The following is a 20,776-nucleotide window of genomic DNA, read 5'->3' as shown; positions in this document are numbered from 1 at the left end:
CTTGGAACTTGGCAGGCTCTGTGGCCTCAGAAGGAGCTACCATCCCTGCAAGTTTCATTTAAATTAGGCAAGAAATGACAAAGTTATACTTAGTTTTATGCTTCCCCATTATAGCCTATAGGCGAAACGTCAAAACAGAGTCGAAACAGAAAGTTTTGACAAAACGAAGGGGAACAATGCTTTCGAAATGAAATGAAACTCAAAACAAGTAATGGCATGTACTCCATTTGTACAGTGACACATTGGCTAAAAATTCAGAATCATGGTACTTAAAAAGCGGCTGTATCCTTGGTTGCACTTTCCCATATCCTTTTGTATATGGAGTCACAGATTATGGTCCATTACAGCTTGGAAGACTAAGCACAGAAAGCCATGGCCCAGTACACTACCCCTACTATCTCAGGATTTGCAGATTCTCTGCCATGAGAATCCTCTTGCAGCATGTTACAGGGCTTACAACACTCACACTTCAGTCAGTAAATACAAGATCTCCGAGGTGGGCTTGATATCTATTCTGCTTCTTAGGGAAGGCATTTTCCTCAATGCTGCTTAAGCTAAGAAGTAGACTGGCAAGATCATAGCCAACTAGAGAGATTTAAAAACTCTGGGTCTCCAACTATTCACCTTTGCATGAATCTTAGAGTCACCCATCCTTTGATCCATTTTTCTGCTTAGTAAGTAGAGCTTAAAAACGGATGTCTAGTCTGGGTCATGTTCAGTTCCAGGTAGTTTCTTTTTGAAGTTTCCAGTCCTTTCTGTAGTTGATCCTGAAGGTCAGCTGCCCCAGAAGACAACAGCATACATCCATTCTTCTGTGATTACCCAACATCTGCACTGTTGTACCAAGAAATACTGCCAAGTGACAAATGTATTCCAGAGACAGCCAAGCAAAGCTTTGGGCCCAAGGGAATCTGCTCAAACCCTGCCAATGCATACAGTCTGATAAGGAATTTAGCTTCTGCCATTTCAGCAGAAATGTTGCTCCTTCCTGTGCTACTGCTCCAATTACTGTAGGTTAGTAGAGTTGAGTCTGCTCCTCTTCACTCTACGAACATTACAAGCAGCTCAACTGAACTCCCTGCTGAATGTCACATTGTGCAGCTCTTCCTTTGACCAATAAGTAATGGCGTATTTTTACTAGCCTATAGTTAAAGAATTCCAAGTCAGCTACCTATCTAGGTCAGCATGCAACTCCCTTCTGTGCCTCACACCTCCATCCGATGACATTCCTTTCATGCCTGGTTCAACTTGTTTCCAGCTACTCTGATTCTCTTTGGCCAGGCCAAGCACCTCATGGATGCTAATACAGCCCTGGTTGCTTTCCTCAGACAAATTCTGTGAACTAGTGTTTTACCACCTTGAGTCTGCATCTCAGGATACAGACAAACGAAATAGTTATGCCAGCTGAAGGGGAGGGAGTTACCGTGTTTCAAGCTGTTCCCTCATAATGGTTTTATGTATCCACTCAATCCTGCAGAAAGAAGCAGTCATAGTCTAGCAGCTCTTATTTCAGTATAAGTTCACCCAGGTAGTGTCACTTACAGCAGGACAAAATAAAACATTACAGTGGTTTAGGTGATATGTGGTCACCAGTGGCAAGTCCCCCCACCAACTTTAAAACAGAAAAAATTTTGTCTGGCCACAGCCTCTACCACAATTCACACTCACCCAGATCTGACCTATTGTACCAAGGAACCAAATTCTGCTCTCACCTTAAGGAGGCATTTCAATCATAAAGCTCATCTGTTAAGCTTCAGTTCCTTGGTCCATCTTGTTTGGAATATGAAGGCTAGAATCAGAGACCCTTAGCCGAGTACCAGGCCCCTGGTTGATCTCAGTTGCTCCGGAGGAACACCAAGATAGAGAAAGGACCCATGCCTCAAGACATTCCTAGGTCACCACCATTGAGTGGCATCTGGAAACAGTTGGGAAGTTAGGTCTCTTACAGTTGAACTAAAACCTTAGTTAATGTTACATTTTTATGCCACATAACTGTTAAAATGGGCGACAAGATTTTTTCTAAAGGTGTAATTACTCAGTGTAGAAGTCAAGGGCCAGGAGGACTGGGGAAAGGATGGTCTTACTGGTACTAGAAAAGGAACCCAAGTTAGCCCTTCCCTCCCACAACTAGGAAAGCAGGGACAGTGCACAACCCTTGGTCTATCAGACAGCTGTTTTGTGAACTGTCAACCTATATAGTTTATCCCAGATGGCTGGGGGAGGCAATGAGACTTGTCAAAGATAAGAGATTTATTTGAACCTCAGAATGCTCCCACAGGAAACTGGGGCAGACACCAGTACTACCAGCATTACTGAAGCCTTCCTAATTCATCTAGAATAAACTGAATGCTTGTTTTTTGGCCAAGGGCAGCCAAGACTCCTAGAGCTTTTTCAGGGCCATATCCCCACCACCAAATCTGAAAGCTACTGTAGCACATTCTCAATCCCCCTTTAGAGGAACTTAAGGATAGAGCAGTCAGCAGCCACCTGTGGACCCAGAAGATCCCAGCTAGCTTTAATGCATAGGCACAAAGGAAGCAGGCAAGAGTGGTCTTTAATAGACAAGCATCAGTATGTGCCACTGCACCACCCAAGCAAAACCCCTAGCCCCTGTCCACATCCCACCCCCAAATTCCCCTAGTGCTCAAAGGCAGAATAAGCCTTTACTCATCCATATTTATTTATTAGAAAACCCCTATGATTCTAGAAATTTAAAATGAAGCATTGGTTACAAGGAACAAGTGTCCTCAGAATCAGAGTCCAGACGTGGCTGTGCACCCTGCTGAGGTGGGTTAGGGGCCAACAGTGACCAGATGACCTCTGCAGGGGTAGGCTGCTGCATGTGCAAGAGATGCCTTAGGAGGGGAGCAGCAATCATGATCCAACCCTCTGGACATAGTTAGCAGGATAGAGTCCAACCTGGCCTGTGAGAAGCCGGCCTTTGCACCAGCCTTGTTCATCTTCCTCACTGATCTTCATTAGTTCTTCACCTAAAGGGAAGCAGCACAACAATTTAACGTTGGGAAAGAGCCAGGAGCCTCCACAGCTTTTCCGTAGTGTCTGAAGACCTCATGTAGGGACTTAGGGCAGAAGTGCACATACACACGTGTGCACTAACACCATACGAGTTAGATGCACCTAACTAATATAATCTTGATCCTTCACAATGTCTCAGCGTGCACTGAAAAGAGGGAACAACAACTGGAGGCAAGAAGTCTTTCAGAGGGAGCTCTTGAAGGGGGAAAAATGGGTTGCTTATAAAAAAAAAAAAACCAAAAAAACTGGCTTCTCGCTAATCAGCACTCTTCCTCCCCCCTTCCCAAGACAGAGAAGTTGGCATCTGCAAGGTCAGAGGATCCTCGGGGAGCATTACTGTCCCCAGATCTTCAGCTGCATAGAGTCTTGTTTCAGGTCCCCTCTACTGCATGTTTCCTCTGAAACAGGTACGACAGACTTGCAAGATGTTCAGCTTTAGACAAATAACCATCTTGGGTTTTAACACAGAATAGCCAAAGCCCAAGGCAGTCAAAACAAGCCACAGAATGGGCCTAGGTTTCCCAACCAGACAGGCGGGGGGGGGGACACAACACTCTCCTTTACCCTCCCCAGCTTTGCACCATGAAAGGAAGAAACAGGAACCCTTCCCACTGATAGAAAAACCTGTATATATGGTCAGATACAGCTTTTGAGTTTTCCTATGATACAGTCCCGTTTATCTTGAGGACTGGAAAGTGACCTCACCCTGGGGGCAGATGAAGTCCCCTTTAATGGATTTATTAGTTATATTAGGATTTGAGTGATACACCTCTAGTCTGATATGGAAGGGACTGGTTAGCTTGGGTCCAAGCTACTTGGTAGGGAAGCAGCCGGAGGGAAAATCAAATCCTAGAGCCTTCTGGCCTGTAGGAGGCTCCCCAACATGTACAGGGAAGGGAAATTCTATCCCCTGACCTCTTGGCTAGTTATGCCAATCCACCTGTACTGTTGGGACAGCTTTAAAAAAAAAGCTGCTGCACTGAGCAACAAGCAAGTTAGTGCTAAAAAGTCTAGGTGATGACTCAGCAGAACAGATGCTGGCCTCATGTGCAGGCCCAGGGACTTTAGCACCCATTTGAAAAAAAGGCAACATGTATTCCTAATGACATGCACCACACTCCTCATACACAAAATTCAATACAAGCAAGATTAGAAACAGTCCTGAGATCCAGATAGCCCTTTGGAAACTGAGGAGAGGCAGGTGGGGTAGAAACTAACTCAAAACAGAGATCCCAGCATTATCCCTCACCCTCTATTGGGAGCACCTATCCTTGCCTCTGAGCAGTAGTACTTTGATTTTAGCCCTGTGGTCTAGATGAAGTGTGTGTACACTCATGGGCCAGATTGGGCCCCATGCCACTACCACCCAGCCAGCCAGGATTGGCCTCTGGGGGCCTTGTGCCACCCCCACTTAGCTGGGACCAGGTCCTGCATTGCCTTATCTACAATAGGGAGCCCCACAGGCTGAATGACAGCACTAGGGGTGGGATCTGGCTTGTGGGCACCCCTGACCTAAAGGAACAGACAAGATGGATTTATCAAGAACAACTCCTATTGACCAACCCAATTTCCTTCTATGACAGGAAGGCAGGTTTTATGGCTAGGCTAAGAGCAAGTCATTGTGATTTACCTCAACTTAAGCAAGACTTTCAACATGGTCTTCCATGACATTCTCATTAGTAGACTGCACTCCTTTAATTTAGGCGGAACTGCTATACATTAGATATCTAATTCATTAGATCATTGCATTTGAAAGAGTAGCCAATGGCTCAATGGAAGGAAGCATTGAGTAAGATTCCCCGAGAATCTGTCCTGGGTCCAATACGGTTTAATATTTTCATTAATGATTCAGAGGGTGGAACTGAGTACACAGCTAGCCAATCTGCAAGCAACACTAAACTGGGTAGAGTTGCAGACATTGGGGGGGAGGGGGGCAGAGGGGAATTGGATTAGGACTCAGAATTACCTTAATAAAACTAGAAAAAATGGTCAAAATTCAATGACTGTACACACACTAAGGACAGAACAGTCACACGCACACAGAGCCACCCCTAGGGGTATGCGGGACCCGGGGCATATCAGGCTGTGCAGGGCCAGGGCAGCAAGCAGGCAGAGCATGGAGCCAGCGGTGTGCAGCAGCCAGTGAGGCCTGTACAGGGCCCGATTTGCGCCCCGCCCCAAGGGATGGCTCTGTATGCACAGATGCATATTGGGGAATAACTGGCTAGGTCAGAGTACTACCTAAAAGGACTTGGGGTGATAGTGGATTACAAGTTTATGAATCAGTGTGCTCTTATTGGGGAAAAAAAAGCCAATAGTATACTAGGTTGTATTAACAGTAACATCACTTATAAGTCAAGGGAAGTGATTCTTCCACAGAAACCTCATTTAAAACAATGTATCCAGTATAGGACACTGCACTTCAAGAATGCAGGAACAAAATTCAGAGTCCCTCAGAGAGCAACAACAACAAAAAAAACCCAACAGAGATCTAGGAAAAATGACTTACAAGAAAAAACTAAGAAGATTTGGGGGGGGATTTAGTGAGGAAGAGAAGACTGAAAGGGAATTTGGCAACGGTCTTCTAGTATCTGAAGTGTGGTTATAAAGAGGATGGCAACGGATGACTTCATGGCTGCAGAGGACAGGACAATGAGCAATAAATTGCAATACGGAACAGTAGATTGGTTATTACAAGGAATTCTCTCACTATGAGAATGGGTAAGAAATGGAACAGATTACCTAGAGAAACTTCATTATCTCCATTCTTGGAAGTTTTATTTAGAGCAAGTTAGATACTCTTCTGGGAAGATCCTCCCTGGAGCAGGGTGCTAGAGTAGATAGCTTCCTGAGGTCCCCTCCAGCCCTGTGATTCTAAGAGAGCAGTATACAATCAAGTTTGAAGGCACCCAAAGAGCTTGCCTGCATTCCCCTTTTTCCCTTTGTTCAGGGTGTCACCTGTGACACATACCAGGTAAATCCCAGACTTGCCTCACAAATTTCAGCTGTGCCTTTTCCCCCGCCCTCTGTGGCCAAAAGCAAAGGATTCCCTTTCTAGCATCCCTGTGCCTTGTTGACCTCCCTACTGAGTGGGAGCAGGGGCAGCGTCTGGGCTGCCCAGTGCTTTCCCTGGGTTGGTGGCAGGGAAAGGCACTGTATGGTTCCCAACAGGGCTATCCAGATCTCAGTGGGATGTTTCAATCAGTCAGCCAAAGTGGTAGTGGCAAAAGATTAGTAAAAGGATTAGTGCTTCTGTACCTGCTTTAAAGCTCAGCTCATCAGCCTCTTGTCCTGTGTAATCATACAGCGCTCGCACCCGCACACCTGGTACCTTTAGGTCCTCTTCATGTCCATTGGCCTCCAGACACTTCTTGGGAGTGTCCTCATCTGACCACTCTGAAAGGTCCTCTTTCCCTCCGCTGTGTGGAAAGGGGCAGAGGGATAGGGGTACAATAAAAAGCCTCTTGGGAAACTCCAGACTGACTCTGAGGTACTTCCCCAGTCTCCTGAATCATGCCCCAGATCCCTATGGAGAGTTAGGTTACAGATCAAGGAGCATGAGGCAGGACAGGAGAGTGGGGTACCCAGAAGGAGAGAGAGAGAGACACACACCGACCAGGAGCAGCTAGAAGCAGCTCAGGAAATTCAGGCTCAAGTCAGGTCCCTATAAAGCACCTTCCTTCCACTTCTCTGTTCTCTCAGGCAGGCAAACGTACAGCTTGTCAGCTTAAACCCATAAAGGCAGGCATCACCCAGCTACTTCCAAAGACAGTCCATTTCCAGGCAAGCACACAAAAGAGGGGGTAAACTACATCCCCTATCAAAGGCAGACTCAGCTGGCATGCCAGCCTCCCAGCCACAGCAAAAAGGGGTGGGGAACACATGGAAGGGAGGGAAAGAAAGCAGAAGATAGATGTTTTGTGCCCAGTCACCCCTGTGAGGACAGCATTCCATACTAACTTCACATGGGCAGATGCCCTCAGATTGTTGTAGAAGAGGCTGTTCTGCTCCTCTTGATAGGAAAACCTGTGGATTGGCAAATATGGCCCTGAATCCAGCAGACTGAGCACAGAGAGCACTGTGGAGATGGCCCTGCAATCCCCGTCACCAATGCCTTCCTTCCCTTCCCCTGTATTTGACCCCAAGCACCATTTGTGCTACTAGAACTGGCCTATAGCAGGAACGGTGTGGACCAAGTAAGAAATTACTCAAGAGATCCACATGCTGTTCTCTAGATTGGTTTCTAGAGACTGTCATAGGAAGACAGCTCCCTGAATGGTCACCACTGGCTTATCAGGTTTTGTACTAGTACCAACCAACCCTAAGCCATGGAAATAAAATAACCCTCTCACCCCTTCCCAAGATTAGAAGCACCTGCAAGCAAATAAAGGAAGTCGCTATCAGTTCAGCTAAACCATGACCTGTAGGCCAAGAAAGGCCTTGTCCTCCATGTCCCAAGCTGAAGGCCTTACCCTCGCTTTGTCTGTGGAGGAGTAGGAGAGACACCATCCCGTGTGGCCACGATGCTAGTCAGGGTCACATCTTCACTGCCTTTACTACTTTTCTCCTTCTTGCTGATTGGCCGCTGTGTTTCCAGGGACCATTCCTATTCAGGGGGAAGATAAAAGCAGACACCCATATTTGTCCCAAATCCAGAGTTTTAGATCAATGTGGGGGAGGGGAGGGAAAGGACCACCACAGAGCTTATTTGTTATTTAAGCACAATGTAATGGAGTAGTCCACCTGTTGGAGCCCTGATGAGGCACCTAAAAGGACTCCTGAGGATGGGAGGGGTGGGGGAGTAGACAGAGATGCAGCATTTTGGATAAAAACAGCTCATTGCATGGCCCTGGGCCTACCCACACCCCCCTAAAAGTATATCTTCCCCAGCTGGGGCTGGAATGATGCACCACAGTCCAGATGGCATGCATACATACAAATAGCCATGAAGAATCAGCTTACAAATGATCCCTTTTTTCACAGGGATCCTCTAGATCCCTGGTGATTAGAGGCCAACCACTTCCAATGAAAATGCCTCAAAAGGAGCAACATAGACATGAGTGGGAATCCACAACTACATCCACGGGGGAAAAGAAGGGTCAGATGGCAGGGAGGAAGGCTCTGTGGTAACACTCTCTCCATACACTACCTCAAACTGAGGCCAATTCATAGCCATGCCTGGCCCATGGGTGTTGCGCCACCACTTCAGGTCCTCCTGGTCATCCGCAGCCAAGATCACTTGATATAGATCTCGGTACAGTGTTTGAAAGCTGCAATAAGCAACAGAACCAATATTAGCAACTAGGCAGGGTGAAGGGAGCACCTGCCCGGGTTGCCAACTATAGGGGGGCACTGGGATCCACCAAGAGTCTTTGCCACAATAGTGACAGCCCTGCACTTCCTCTGCCCAGCCATATGATCTGCATAGGGAAGCACCCACCAAGCATTTAAATCAGGGGGAAGGGGACAAATGGAGTGAGTGGAATGGTGTCCTCCCATTTCAGCCCTATTCCCACTATGTACATATGGGGGAGGGAGTGAGCAGAGCACAGGCTCTCAGGGAGCTGGGCTGCCTGTTGGAGTGGAGCTGATGCTGCTACAGCAGCCACAGCAGTAACCCAGGAAGGTAAAAACCTCCCCTTCCCATCACCCATGTCAAAAAGCTTGAAAGAAGCAAATAGATTCCCTGTGTAGAGATGAAGGGAAATGGCCCCATCTGACTTGGATCAATCTTACATCCTGGGCAGGGTAAAGAAGAGTCAACATCATGGGTATAGGACACTTGTAACCTTCAGGATTGATGCAAGGGCAGAATCAGTTCTGTACCCACCGCACAGTAATGCAAGAGGTTCAGAAATGTAATCCCTTGCTTTGTACTACAGCCAGGAGAAGGGGTGGCTATTATCCAGACAGGCCTTCTGAACAAAGGCATTTAAAAACAAACAGCTTTTGTTGAAAAATGGGTAAGTCAGGATAACAGATAAGTCAAGAACCCACACCTACAAGATGGGTGCTCAACGGTAGTGACTATGTGGTGGAATCCTGGAGGCTCATAGGAGGAACTGCAGACAGTACCTTCAAGGGGGATGAGCACTTTGTTCACAACCAGACAAGTCTGGCCAAAAGAGAGATTAGTTCCAAATCTCAGCAATGTTAAAGACAGGAAGGGACAGGACAGCAGCCCCTCCAACAGGCAGATGATCTCCTTCCTCAAAGACCCCTAGAGTCTCTACCCCCCTGCCAGGGATCAGTGTGTTTTAGGTCCTGGATAGGCAGACAACCCATAGCAGTACCCATCTTTGATGGAGAGGTTGAGGTGCTGGTGTAGATCCAAGAACATCTCCTTGAAGAAGCACAGCCTCTTGCGCTCTGCCTCCTGGCAGCCCTCAAACACTTGCTCCATGTCCTCCATGTAGCGGGGATTGTAGCGGTTCAGCTCTTCTAGCATTTTCTCATACTGATCCTTACACTGCAGCAGCCCAGAACGAGAAGAGTCACAAAACAATCCCTCCCGTCTATCCTTTCCCTCAAGGGAACCTTGCAGTTCTCCCCTTACCACAACCCCTCATCCCACACAGAGCAAAGTGAGGGGTACAGCAAGTAGTCAGCTCAGAGTCAGGAGCATATTGTTGCACCAGTGACCCCTCTGTTTCTGTTGCTTTCCTCTCAATCTAAAGACAGCAACTTCTCCCCTCTCCCTTCTGCTCAGAGGGGGCAAGGGAGAAAGTAGCAGCCGGTCTCACTAGTCTGGTCTTCCATGGTAGTAGGCTGCAGCTCTTACCTTCTAGAATAATGCCATCCCAAGTTCTCTGCCTTATTAGTCATAAATGGACAGTGCATCATGTCCTGCTCAAATTGCGGTTCCTGCCCCCCAGACCCAACTAAATAGAGGTCTACCCCACAAGACACTGCATTCCTTCTACTGCCACTGAATCCAAGAGGCAGCAAGACTGCTCAGCACAGGATAGAGTCCTACTCTCCTCCTTTCCTCCACTGGGGTATTGAGAGGCAGAAGGGGATGCCCACACACTCGTTGGCTCAAGTCCACATAGCCTACACCCACCTTCTCAGCTTCCTGCGTGCATTTCTCCACACGATCCTGCAACTTGTGTAGCTGTTCCTGCGAGATGGAGGCATCAGCTTTGGCATGGTTTTCCCGGGTCTGTGCTGTCTTCTCATCCTTCCGGGTTGTATGGTAATTTTTCTTAGAATTTTCCACCTAACACAGGCAGGAATACAAAGCTAGAGCCATGCACTATGTCCAAGTTTTTCCATCCCTTATAGTCTGCTCAGGACACGTGTTGTAACCCTTGCTATAGGCAATCCCACCACGTAAGAACACCCAAGCCAATTGCCTTCCAGTAGCCCAACATTCCAGCCCCTTCCTGCCCAGACACCACTCCTTGCTCACATCCTTCAGCTTCTTCACCCAGGGTTTCTGGGCTTTGCGGAATCCATCCTCTGCTTCCTTCGTCTCCTTGAATCCCCCAATCATCTGCTTGTGGTAGGCTTCCTTTTGCCAGCCCTTGATCTTCTCTGCATCTTCCCCAGCCAGCTGGTTTCGCACTTCCAAATGGATCTCGCTCAACTTGTCTGCAGCTGTCAGGAAGGCATGCCAAGCTTTCTCTAGGGTACCATACTGAGGCCCTGGAGGAGCAAGCACAAAGATAACCCCTTAGAACTTCCCACCGTAGCCAAAGCAGATACTTGCTACCTATCTTCCAAATGCCGTGACCTGCATAACTGCTCTACACCGACAGCCGAGGTGGTGGCTGGAATGGGTGTTCTAGTTAATCTCAGCTCTAGCTGCTGCTCATCTAGAGATGGCCCCCTATAGGCTATAGGTTTTCACAGGAGGTTGTTCCCTTCCCCTACCAACCTTCAAAATGTGTGCACACACACACTTCCTCCCACCCCCAGCTTAATAGCATCCCATGACTGAAGTGAAAACCTGGTTCCCTTGAAAGCCTGTTCCACAGGCTGGCAGTCTCCTTAGGAGATGCGCCTCACCATTTCTAGTTAAGCCCTAAGGCACCAAAACCTTGGGAATTAAGTGCCTGTGGATCACCCATCATTAGATACTCTTGACAGTAGGGTCCTAACCCTCTCCTCCGTTCTTTTAAAAAAAAAGTGGGGGGCAGGAAGGAAAAACAAGCTACAATGCTTGCCAGTTTGTCAAGCAGAGTCATCCATGGATTTAGGACCCCACTGCATTCTGGAAAGCCTTTCTTTGTAATGGGGGGGATGGAGGAAGAACTTGAAAATTCAAGGAGTGAACATCCCCTTCACATGGCTGGACTGAATTGACAGCTCCTTTATTTTTCTTTCCAAGCTTAAAACCAAAAGGAGCAGCCTTTTGTGCTAGCCTAAAGTGCTGTTCCATCCACTTTATCTCCTTCAGACACACTCACAGCACAACCATGTGCTACATGTTGAAGACGGTTTCGTGGAGCCTGTGCCCAGCACAGTCAGCCTGCCTCACCCTTTTCCACATTGGTCCTCCATTTGCGGGACCACTCTGTGAGCTGCTGGGCATAGGTCTTCTCAATCTTGGCTCGCTCTTGGAAGCAGGAGATTAGATCATTGCAGAGCCGGTACCCATCATCCACACGTTTTACTGTTCGCTTGTAGTTACCAGCCTACAATTAGAGACAACACTTCAATTCTATTGCACTGACTTTATATACCTTCAGGAGCAGGTCACAATATAGCAGGGGAAGGCATGTCCTTCTGAGGAGGTCAAAGCCACTCCTAAGAGCAAGTCAAAAAGTCTCTCCCATCCATTTGAGGACAGCATTGTGTTGCCAAAGGAGCCCAAAATTTAACCTCCTAATCCCATGAGTGGGAGGCAGAAAACATTCCTACCACTCCCACCCATAAGTATCCCTGCTTACCTCCCAGAAACTGCCTCCAGAAGCCTCCCCGCCAGAATCATCTTCTGATGACATCGCTCTTGTTTCCTTGCAGCAGAGAATTTTTGCAGATTTCAAGGAAGCTGGAAGAGAGAAAGGCTGTTGGTAGCAGGATACTGACAGGGACCAGGCACGGAGCAGAGCCTTGCACCATCCCTTCAAAGATGCTTATGGAGGGAAATGGGTAGGCTCAAACAGGAATCTGGACAACAGCCTCATTAGCACTGAGCAACTAAGACTTATTCACTCCTGGACCTCCCTGGAATTGAAAACCCCACAGGAAATCCCCCCAGAACAGTGCCGCAGGATGTTGTGGATAAAGGTGGCCCTGGCACGGCCAGACTGTATGCATCTTGGAGATTTCAGCAAGTCCAGTCCCTTTCACCAGCACTAAGAACTTCAGCAGAGGCTCCTCTTTTCTAAACCAAGACTTTCAAAGGGAGAGACACAAAACTATTGAATACATCCAGCCTTGAAGCACTTTAAAAATAAGTCTTGCATCAAGAGAGAAGACTCCAGATTCCTAATAGAAAGGGTCATGATTAAGAGACTACTCCAACTAATTGGAGAAAGCAAGGCCCAGTCATCACCAAGAGAGCATGTCCTAAAAGGCCTGGCCTATAAAAAGTGAGGAAGCAAGCATCTGGCAGGGCTAGGAGGCAGAACTATACACATACCCTAGTGCCAGCTATCCAAGGATGACCCAACCCAAGTAGGTGGTGCTTCCAACAGGGTCAGAGTGACTTATATTACTTCGAAAGCTGTGTCACTGCATTTGAGTCAGGCATGGAGAATCCCTTCAAGAGGGCAAGGGAAGCCCTCTCCCCCCACATGGACTTTGTCCAGTCTGACATAAAATTTTGGTTGCAACCAAGTCCTTGGTACCACTGCTCCACCAGGACTGACCCAAGGGTGGGCTCCCACATGCCTCTAGCACAGAGATTAGAGGGGTGGGAGAACAGGACAGCCCAAGTGTGCAGCACAAACAGGCTGATTCCCAGACAAGCCTGAGGTTAATACAACACCAACAGGATTGATTGCTGCTCATCTCCTCTTGCACATTCTTGGTTATAAAAAGCTTCCCTCACACCCCAGAAAGGTATCTGTTCATTCTGCCAACCAAGGCAGAAGTTATACAGTAGGAATCAACTCAAGGGACTGGGTCTCAGTCTGTTCCATCCCATTCCCCCCCCCCCCCAATAGCTTTCTAAATATTGACCCACACAATAGGAGCCTGAAGGCAGTCTCCATAAGAGATGCAACACAGGGAACCAAGGAGAGGATTAAGCATCTCCTACCCGAGTGATGTGCTTGTTAAGAGTATTAGAGGCACAATAAGGAAACTCACTTGGCTTCGAAGGGGAGCCACTACTGCCCCAGCCCCACAGCCTTCCAGGAAACCCATAGTTAGAGGCAAGTTATTACACTAGAGAAGTAACTCAGGTACAGAAATCCTAATGCTTGAAGGACACACCCTGTTCTGCCTTGATAATCAGCTTGTGACAACCCTGCATGCTTAACAAGGCAGCTGGTTCCAGTCTTGTGGCCAGAAACAAATAGACTACATACCTGGAAGCCAAAAGAACGAGGAGTCTAGGACACCTGGGGACTGTTTGCTGGACTCTGCTGAGTTCCTGAAGTAGACTGGAGAAGAGAGAGGTGGGGCACAGTTAGAAGTTGCTGCTTCAACCCAGAGATACAGGTATCGCTGCTCTGACAAGCCAAAGGTCCCAGGGTAGGAGCCAGGTCTCCCTTTCTGCCAAATACAGAGGAGCACGCCCTGATACAGCAGCTGCTGCTACTCTCCACCCTCAAATGTACCACATTCCAGCCTGCAGAAGAGATGCCAAATCCAAGTGTCACAAGATCCAACTCCAGAGAGAGTTTAAATAGAAGCGCTGGGGTGGCATGACAGCATTGTGCGGGAAAGGCACCATCATAACAGCTGAGCAAAGGGAACAGCTTGCTGCTAGAAAGGACTAAAACAAACTCAGTACCTGCACCAGGCTTAGTACCCACATTTGTGTTCTCACCACCCCCAAAAGCCTCCAAACAGTCCTACTGGCTCTCTCAGGCTTAACCAGCTGGATTCCTCTGAGCATCAGGGTGGGGAATCAGCAAGCAATGCCTTTCAAGGGCTGTCCTGCCAAAATGCCAAGTGATTCACACAAATCAAAAGACACATGGTGATTCACACATTTAGAAATTAAATTAGTGTTGTTGCAGTAGTGCTAGAGGACTCCAATCAGAGACCAGGAACCCAAGGCAAGAGGCAAGAACACAGAAAATCCCTGCCCCAAGGATCTTACATGTCAAGCAGAATTTTCTCATACTGCTCAGATTTTTAAATTAAGCTTTATTTAATTATATATAGTATACTTTACAGAGTGTGTATAACACATGCACTTGTATGTACACTGTGGACCTTTTAACCTTTGTATCACCCTTATGCTGTACAGTGTTCACCAACTGTCTGCAGAGGAAGCTGAAATTAGGGTTTTAAAGAGGTGACATGTAGGATCCTGGGGGAGGGTGGTGAAGAAGAAAGTTGTTTAAGCTGGAAGGCTAAAAATGACTATGAATTCTCAAAGTGGAGACCTCACAAGAGCCAAGGAAGTTAGCAGATGCCAGGAATCTGAAGCAGTCAAGATACTGTTTGGGACTGGAGTGGAGAGTAGCAGGGCTTGGTTACTGCAGTTTAATGTCCATAATTACACTTCCTAGATCTCTACAAAATTAGTTAAAAACAAAACAAAACAAAACAAAAAAATCCAATTACTGCCCCTTCACTTGAAGAGTTAGGATTCCTGATAAACATTTAGGACTACTTGGAAATCTCCAGCAAAGATGGGTAGTTAGCTGTGCTGGTCTGCAGTCAAGCAAAAGGCAGGGTAGATTTTTGTTAGTCTAGAAGGTACAAATTAAAGATACATGAGCTTTCATAAGCAGCAGTTTACTTCATTGGAAGCTAAGAAGGGACTCTTAGCAAAACACACAAATGTTGGGATAAGTAAATGTTTGACCCAGATTTCATCATCAGGAAGCAGGGGGGAAAAAAAGGGACAATGCAATTAAGAAAATATTTTACAGGTTACCCTTAAGCAGAGTATTTTTTCCTTCCTCATCCAGAGAGAAATGACTCAGAGGTAGGCATATTTTCAACCACTGACATCCAGCTGGAGTCCCCTGTGGTCCAGTGGTAGTATCCTGGGGTTCAGTTCCTGGACACTTACTACAACTACAGCCATGGAGGCATCAAACATCTGGATTAGTCTTTGGATTTGTCTCAGTGCCCTAAAAGGGGGGGGGGATGGAAGGTCTGGACAGCCTCCACTCCCCTGAACTCCTGACTAGACATGTGTTTCAGAGGCCAGGGTGACCTCTCACACACACCATGATCTGGAAAGATCAGTGCTTGCCAACAAGATCTCCAGCTCTGACCAACTACCCAATATTAGAATCTGAGTGTGGAGGCGAGCAGTTGTTTAATGCACTAGATGGAGAATGGCTGTTCCTTCAAGGGAGTGGTTGGTCAGTCCGTCTTTTTTACTTACACAGAGAACACCACAATGGATAGGTGTTACAAGAGACTGTTTCTGGCATTTTACCAAAGACACAAGACTGCTGTAGGTGTACAAGTTCTGCAGGTGCCCATCATGTCAGGAGTGAGAAGGGTCCTTTTGCTGCCACATTCTTTCCAGAGCGGAGGCCTAATAATCAGGGTTAGTGCCCTGGGCAGCAACAGCAGCCACTGTGGCTAGGCTGCTGGCAGCAGTGGTCACCAATCTTACACTCCTCCCAAGTTTGATGCCTGGAGCTGGCACCCCACTCATCCACCTCTAGTTATGCTACTATTTTGGAGTTCCCCCAAGTAGTGTGAGCCCCTGTCAATCACCAGATCAAACTGACCACAGCTGCAAACCCAGAGAACCGAATGCAATGGCATCAGTATTCACTAGCAACTAGACGTAAAAGGTAGTTTTGATATCAGTTTTTCAAGTTCTAGGAACAGTTTGGACAGGGAATGGCAAAGACAAGCCCCCCAGATAATTAATTCCAGAAATCCCTGGAATATAGTTTTGAATGAGAAGTTTTTACAGTGAAAGGGGACAATAACTACTAAGCAAGTGGCAGAAGTACTTTGTTGATATCTTAACATAGTAGAGACCACTTCACGATTCAGGAAAATTGGCAGCTGCTCTGGAGAAGGAAGGAAAGGACATAGTACCAGAAAAGTTTAAGTATGCAGCTCAGAACCAAGGCAGAGCAGTACTTCTGCTCTTTTTCTGGTACTACCAGCTGAGCAGATGATACAGTAAGACCAGATCAACAGGTACACAGAACCAGGGGAAGCAGTGGAGATTGGAAGAGGGCAGCAACTAAGTTTGTTTAGTTTCCTTCTCTTAGTGAAAAAAAAAAATCATATTGTAACTCCTGCCTTTTCTGGACAACCTTTGTGCAGGAGACAAGAGTTAAAGGGGCTAGAACTCTGCCCTTTTCATTCCACTGCAAGATGATTTCCAGTACATACAGAGGCACCAAAAGCTCTGGTACAAGCATCTGAAGACCAGGTAGTTAAAAAAGTATGGAATTTATGTACCCTCAAATCAAGGAGACATAGAAGAACTATGTATTCTCACATGCAAGCCCCAGAAACACATTCCCCCCTTCCTGATATCGCCAACTCTAAGTTAGCCGAATATGCTTGGCAACCCTCAAAGAAAGTGTTACTGTGGCTCAAGATTGCCTTAGATCACTGGTTTTCAATTTGTGGTCTGCAGACCCCTGCAGGTCCACAGACTATGTCCAAAGGGTCCACAAAAGATGACCGTGATCAATCAAAAAGTATGCAAATACCCACAGTTACAATTCAAAGGGGTCTGAACCTCCATTCAAAAATGTTTAGGGGTCCACAAATGAAAAAGAAAAAATGTTGAAAGCCACCGCCTTAGATCATTTCCTATTAATCAGCACTCCGCAGCCGCAGCCCTAAAGATCTGACTTCAGAGGTGCCACCACCATAAGCAGCCAATCAGAAAGCAAACACACACAGAAGTAGTCACAGGAGAATGTAATAACTCTTAAGTGGCTTTGTTGCTCCTTCCTCGCCCCAGGGAATATCCCCTACCAATGCAATGGGGCCCACTTCTGGTTCATTTTTGGTAAACTTGCAATCATTACTAGATCAGATAAGCCAGGTTCATCCTCTAAAATCCAGTGACTCCATATCAGGGCTTGTAGCAGGAGCAAGACACTAAAAAAGTTCAGTTTGCATGGTGAGCAACCTTGCTCCCCACAGTCAGGGAAGCAAGGTCAACCCTCTATTGCCTGCAGCACTCTAGCTTGAACTGGGAAAGAGTTGTTCCCTTCCCCTCAAAGTGGAGGAGAGCTAGAGTCCCATGCAGATTACATGTCAACAACCCAAGAAGTCAAGTCTCCATTTCACCCACTTCATCCTGCTCACACCCAGCCACAGTTTTTGCCCCCCCATTCGCACTCTTCATGCCTGCAGTCCCCCATGCATTAACACCATCCCTGACCTAGGTTGCTATGCTATCATCTTTTCTTTCAGACACACTTTCTTCCAGGAAGATACATTAGGGACCATCTTCCTTTTGCATTTGTAGATAATTTAAAATGATGGGGTCCTGGCCCTGGTCCACAAGTAGGGCTCTAAGACACAACCACTCCACTTCGCGACTCTGGGAGCATTTATCCAAGACATGGGCATCCTCCTTCCTACACACCAGCCTTCAATACTTCCACCTTCTAAATGCCCAGGGCACTACCTGGGTGCATTGTCTGTCTCTTGACTGCAGGCTTCTTGTGAGCAATGCCTGGACTCCTCCATTCTCTAGAGGAGTACAATTACTAGGTGGAAAAATAAGATCTCCCAACTCTCCTAGTGCTAGAAGGGCGAGTGTGTGCAGTTTTGCAGAAGTTTCTGCCTCACCCAGCAGCTATCACCAGATACAAACCAGTTGTATTACAATCCTTCCATGAAACGGTTACCTCCCACTCTGGCCAATGAGACCACTTTAGCACAGAGTGGTCTCTTCTTGTAAAGCCAAGCTGAGGTTTGTTCAGATCTAGCTATAGCAAGCTCATTTCCAATTCAGGGAGAACAGGACCTTTGAGGCATCAGGCTAATGGTCACAGTCTTCTCACCTCTACACAGGACAGAGGTAAAGGCTGTATTCCTCCTCTGGACACCTCAGTAGTCCCACAAGCAAGAGCAGCTCAGGCTCACACCTACACAGATAGATTTTTTTGGAAATTTTTGCCTTCTAGTCTCTTATCCAGCCTGTCTAAAAAAGACAACTGATCTTCTACTTTACCCAGAGCACCAGATGAGGAAGCCCTTTATCTTCTGTTTGTCACTAGAATTAAAAACCTAGGACCAGCAGGTCCTACATGACACCAGCATGCAGATGAATGAGACTTCACTATTAGCACCATTCAGTAACTTCCTGTAGCTGCCAAAATACATACCCACTTCCCAGAGTATGCCCCTATCACTTACTGACTGGCATGTACTCAGCTTTATGCCCAGTAGAAGTATCAGATAATGCAAGACTCGCTTTGTGCGTGGAGGAGAGGGGAAGGGAATGACTGCCCCTGACCCACAACAAGGATGTCCCATACAGACTTTCATAAGTGATGTTTACCCCGGTCCATGAGTCACACCCATGGTGGAGTCACCTAGCTGGGAAAGTTGTGAAGAGCCAGTGTTTCTCAGCTGCTTCCTTGGAATTGAAGCCTGTCAGAGTTGTGCGATATAGTTTAGGGACAAATTTCAGCTGTGCTCTCCAGCTTGGGGAGAGAACAGAGAAAGATTTAGCAGAACAGTAGGAACATGCAAGAATCAATCTAGAAGATGCCTAGCAACATAAAGACTCACCACAGATCAGACAACACTATAGCTGGAAGATTTCCACAATCGCAATGAAGTAGCAAGGTGGAGAGAAGAAATGCAGCAGCTTCATTCAAAGTGAAGGGACAGAGGCACTGGGCCAACCAGCTGCTTCACACTCCCCCATGTCTGGGTACTTGACTGTGTTGGTCTCATGCAGAGCTCAGACAGAGCCCACATCCTGAAGCACAGCAGAGATCTCTCCCCCCTGCCCCACCAGCAAGTGGCTGCCATTGCCAAGAAATGTTTAGACATCAAGGAAAAGCTCTTTAGCTTTAGGCAACTGCCCTCCCTTCTCTCACCTGAGGCCACATCTCCTTTAGACTTCTGTCAGTACAAGCTTTGTGCATGCATCCTAGTTATGCTCTAGATGGACTTGGGGATGCAAAAGGAATTGAGAAAGCAATTGTAAAGAGGTGCAGCCTGCCAGAGGAAGCTGTATCCAAACTAGGAGGAGGTATAGGCATGCTGCCATGCTAAACCAGCAAACCCTTCTAGCACAGACACAGCCGAACACAGTTCTCCTTCCATCATTAGATTATCACTTTGAAGTCGGGTTGTAGTAGTCATGATGGTCCAGGAAGCATGCAAGAAGCGAGAGGTTTTTCACTGGTAACATCTTATATTCGACCAACATCTGTCACCTATTCAGTTGGTCCAATAGAAGATAACAATTTGAAGTGATTTAGTATGACCATGGTATATCCCCCCCACCTTTCCAAGTTTATTCTTTTCTGCATAGAATCTTCTGCAAATCTTGGGTGGTTCTTGCAGTATATTCCTGCCTTTCCACAGCTGTATCTGTTGTTCTAAAGGCAGCCTGTCAGGTGTAGCCAAGTTTCCCAAATTGTTTTGTAAGACTTTCACAAAAAACACAAGTCCAAGTTGCTGCATCATTAAATATCAAACTGACTTGCCATATATCAATCAAGCTATTCGTGCTTGTGGGTTTGTGTTATGTACCCCCAAGACCAGGTCTAGCAAAGTACCACAGGAACCAATAGTAGTAATGAATTAAGCCAAATAGCCTTCCATTTAATCAACTTAGATTGCAGCCTAGGGGAAAACAGGGGAGGGGAGGGGTGGGGGGAGGTCAACTCTCACTAGGTTGTCTTCAAGGAGTGGTATTGATGCAGTGGAAAAAAAATACCCAACCGAAGAGGAAGAACAGAAGCAAGTTGTATTAAAAAGCTGCTCTTAAAAAAGGAATGTGCATGCTGAGTTTTCTAGCCTTTTTCCAGTCATACTTGAACAAGGTAAAAGGGATCTTGTTGCAGGAGTCAAAGGAAAGCCTGTGGCCAGGAAAAGAAAACCCAAAATGGAAAGTCAAGTCCAGAACGCTGGCAGCTCTGACCAAGCCCCTCCTCACAAACATTTGCACATGGCAAGGACTCAGAGGAAAGTACATACAGGGATTATTTTAAAAATCAGGTTCAGTGCCACCTATGTTTTGCATGGGAAAATGCAATGGGTTAAAATAAAAAAGTTACTCTGCAATGTTTGCATGATCATTTTACCTGTGACATGTCCATGAAGGACTAAATTATAGGACCTATGAGGGTAGACCTCAGAGATGGCCAGGTAGGTTTCTTGGGGGAAGGAATAATTTAGAGTCTCATTCTCTAGATCTGGTATCAAACAGCCTGTTTACAAGTGTACCCATGAGGGCAAGACCAAAGACTTTGCATGGATCCTGCCTGGACTGAAGGGAATTTTATGAGCATAGATCCAGCCTGTGTCTAAACCCAGCTACCCAACGTGTAACCAGAGGTTGACTTAATCAGGATTAAGCCACCAGAAGCCATGGAGAGTAACTTACCTTCTCTTACTACTCCATGAATTTTACCATATCTACCCCTACAATACCTACACTAACCAGTTTCGCTATTTCTCTGTCCCCTGTCCTTCCCCCAGG

At 46.8% G+C, this 20,776-nt stretch overlaps 1 protein-coding gene across 4 annotated transcripts in view; it reads right to left on the bottom strand.

Moving 5' to 3' along the window:
- Window positions 1-2,656: 2,656 nt before the first annotated feature.
- Window positions 2,657-20,776, bottom strand: part of PACSIN3 (protein kinase C and casein kinase substrate in neurons 3) — a 30,769-nt gene continuing 12,649 nt past the window's right edge. The window contains exons 1-11 of one of the 4 annotated variants that reach the window (XM_019519272.1): window positions 13,518-13,754; window positions 11,931-12,031; window positions 11,519-11,675; window positions 10,448-10,683; window positions 10,100-10,255; window positions 9,330-9,505; window positions 8,186-8,306; window positions 7,509-7,642; window positions 6,997-7,062; window positions 6,295-6,455; window positions 2,657-2,990 (exon numbers count right to left, since the gene is read on the bottom strand). In XM_019519272.1, coding sequence (XP_019374817.1) covers window positions 2,875-2,990; window positions 6,295-6,455; window positions 6,997-7,062; window positions 7,509-7,642; window positions 8,186-8,306; window positions 9,330-9,505; window positions 10,100-10,255; window positions 10,448-10,683; window positions 11,519-11,675; window positions 11,931-11,984 — 1,377 coding nt within the window. In that variant the 5' untranslated portion in view covers window positions 11,985-12,031; window positions 13,518-13,754 and the 3' untranslated portion in view covers window positions 2,657-2,874. Of the gene's footprint in view, window positions 2,991-6,294; window positions 6,456-6,996; window positions 7,063-7,508; window positions 7,643-8,185; window positions 8,307-9,329; window positions 9,506-10,099; window positions 10,256-10,447; window positions 10,684-11,518; window positions 11,676-11,930; window positions 12,032-13,517; window positions 13,755-20,776 lie in introns of those variants that run through there. The other 3 variants (XM_019519271.1, XM_019519274.1, XM_019519273.1) reach the window with 3 other exon arrangements.

The sequence above is a fragment of the Gavialis gangeticus genome, unplaced genomic scaffold (genome assembly GCF_001723915.1).
Source record: "Gavialis gangeticus isolate Ggan-Ray unplaced genomic scaffold, GavGan_comp1, whole genome shotgun sequence".
NCBI lineage: Eukaryota > Metazoa > Chordata > Crocodylia > Gavialidae > Gavialis > Gavialis gangeticus.
The sequence above is the reverse complement of the archived record's forward strand: the minus strand, read 5'-3'. Positions and strand labels throughout refer to the sequence as shown.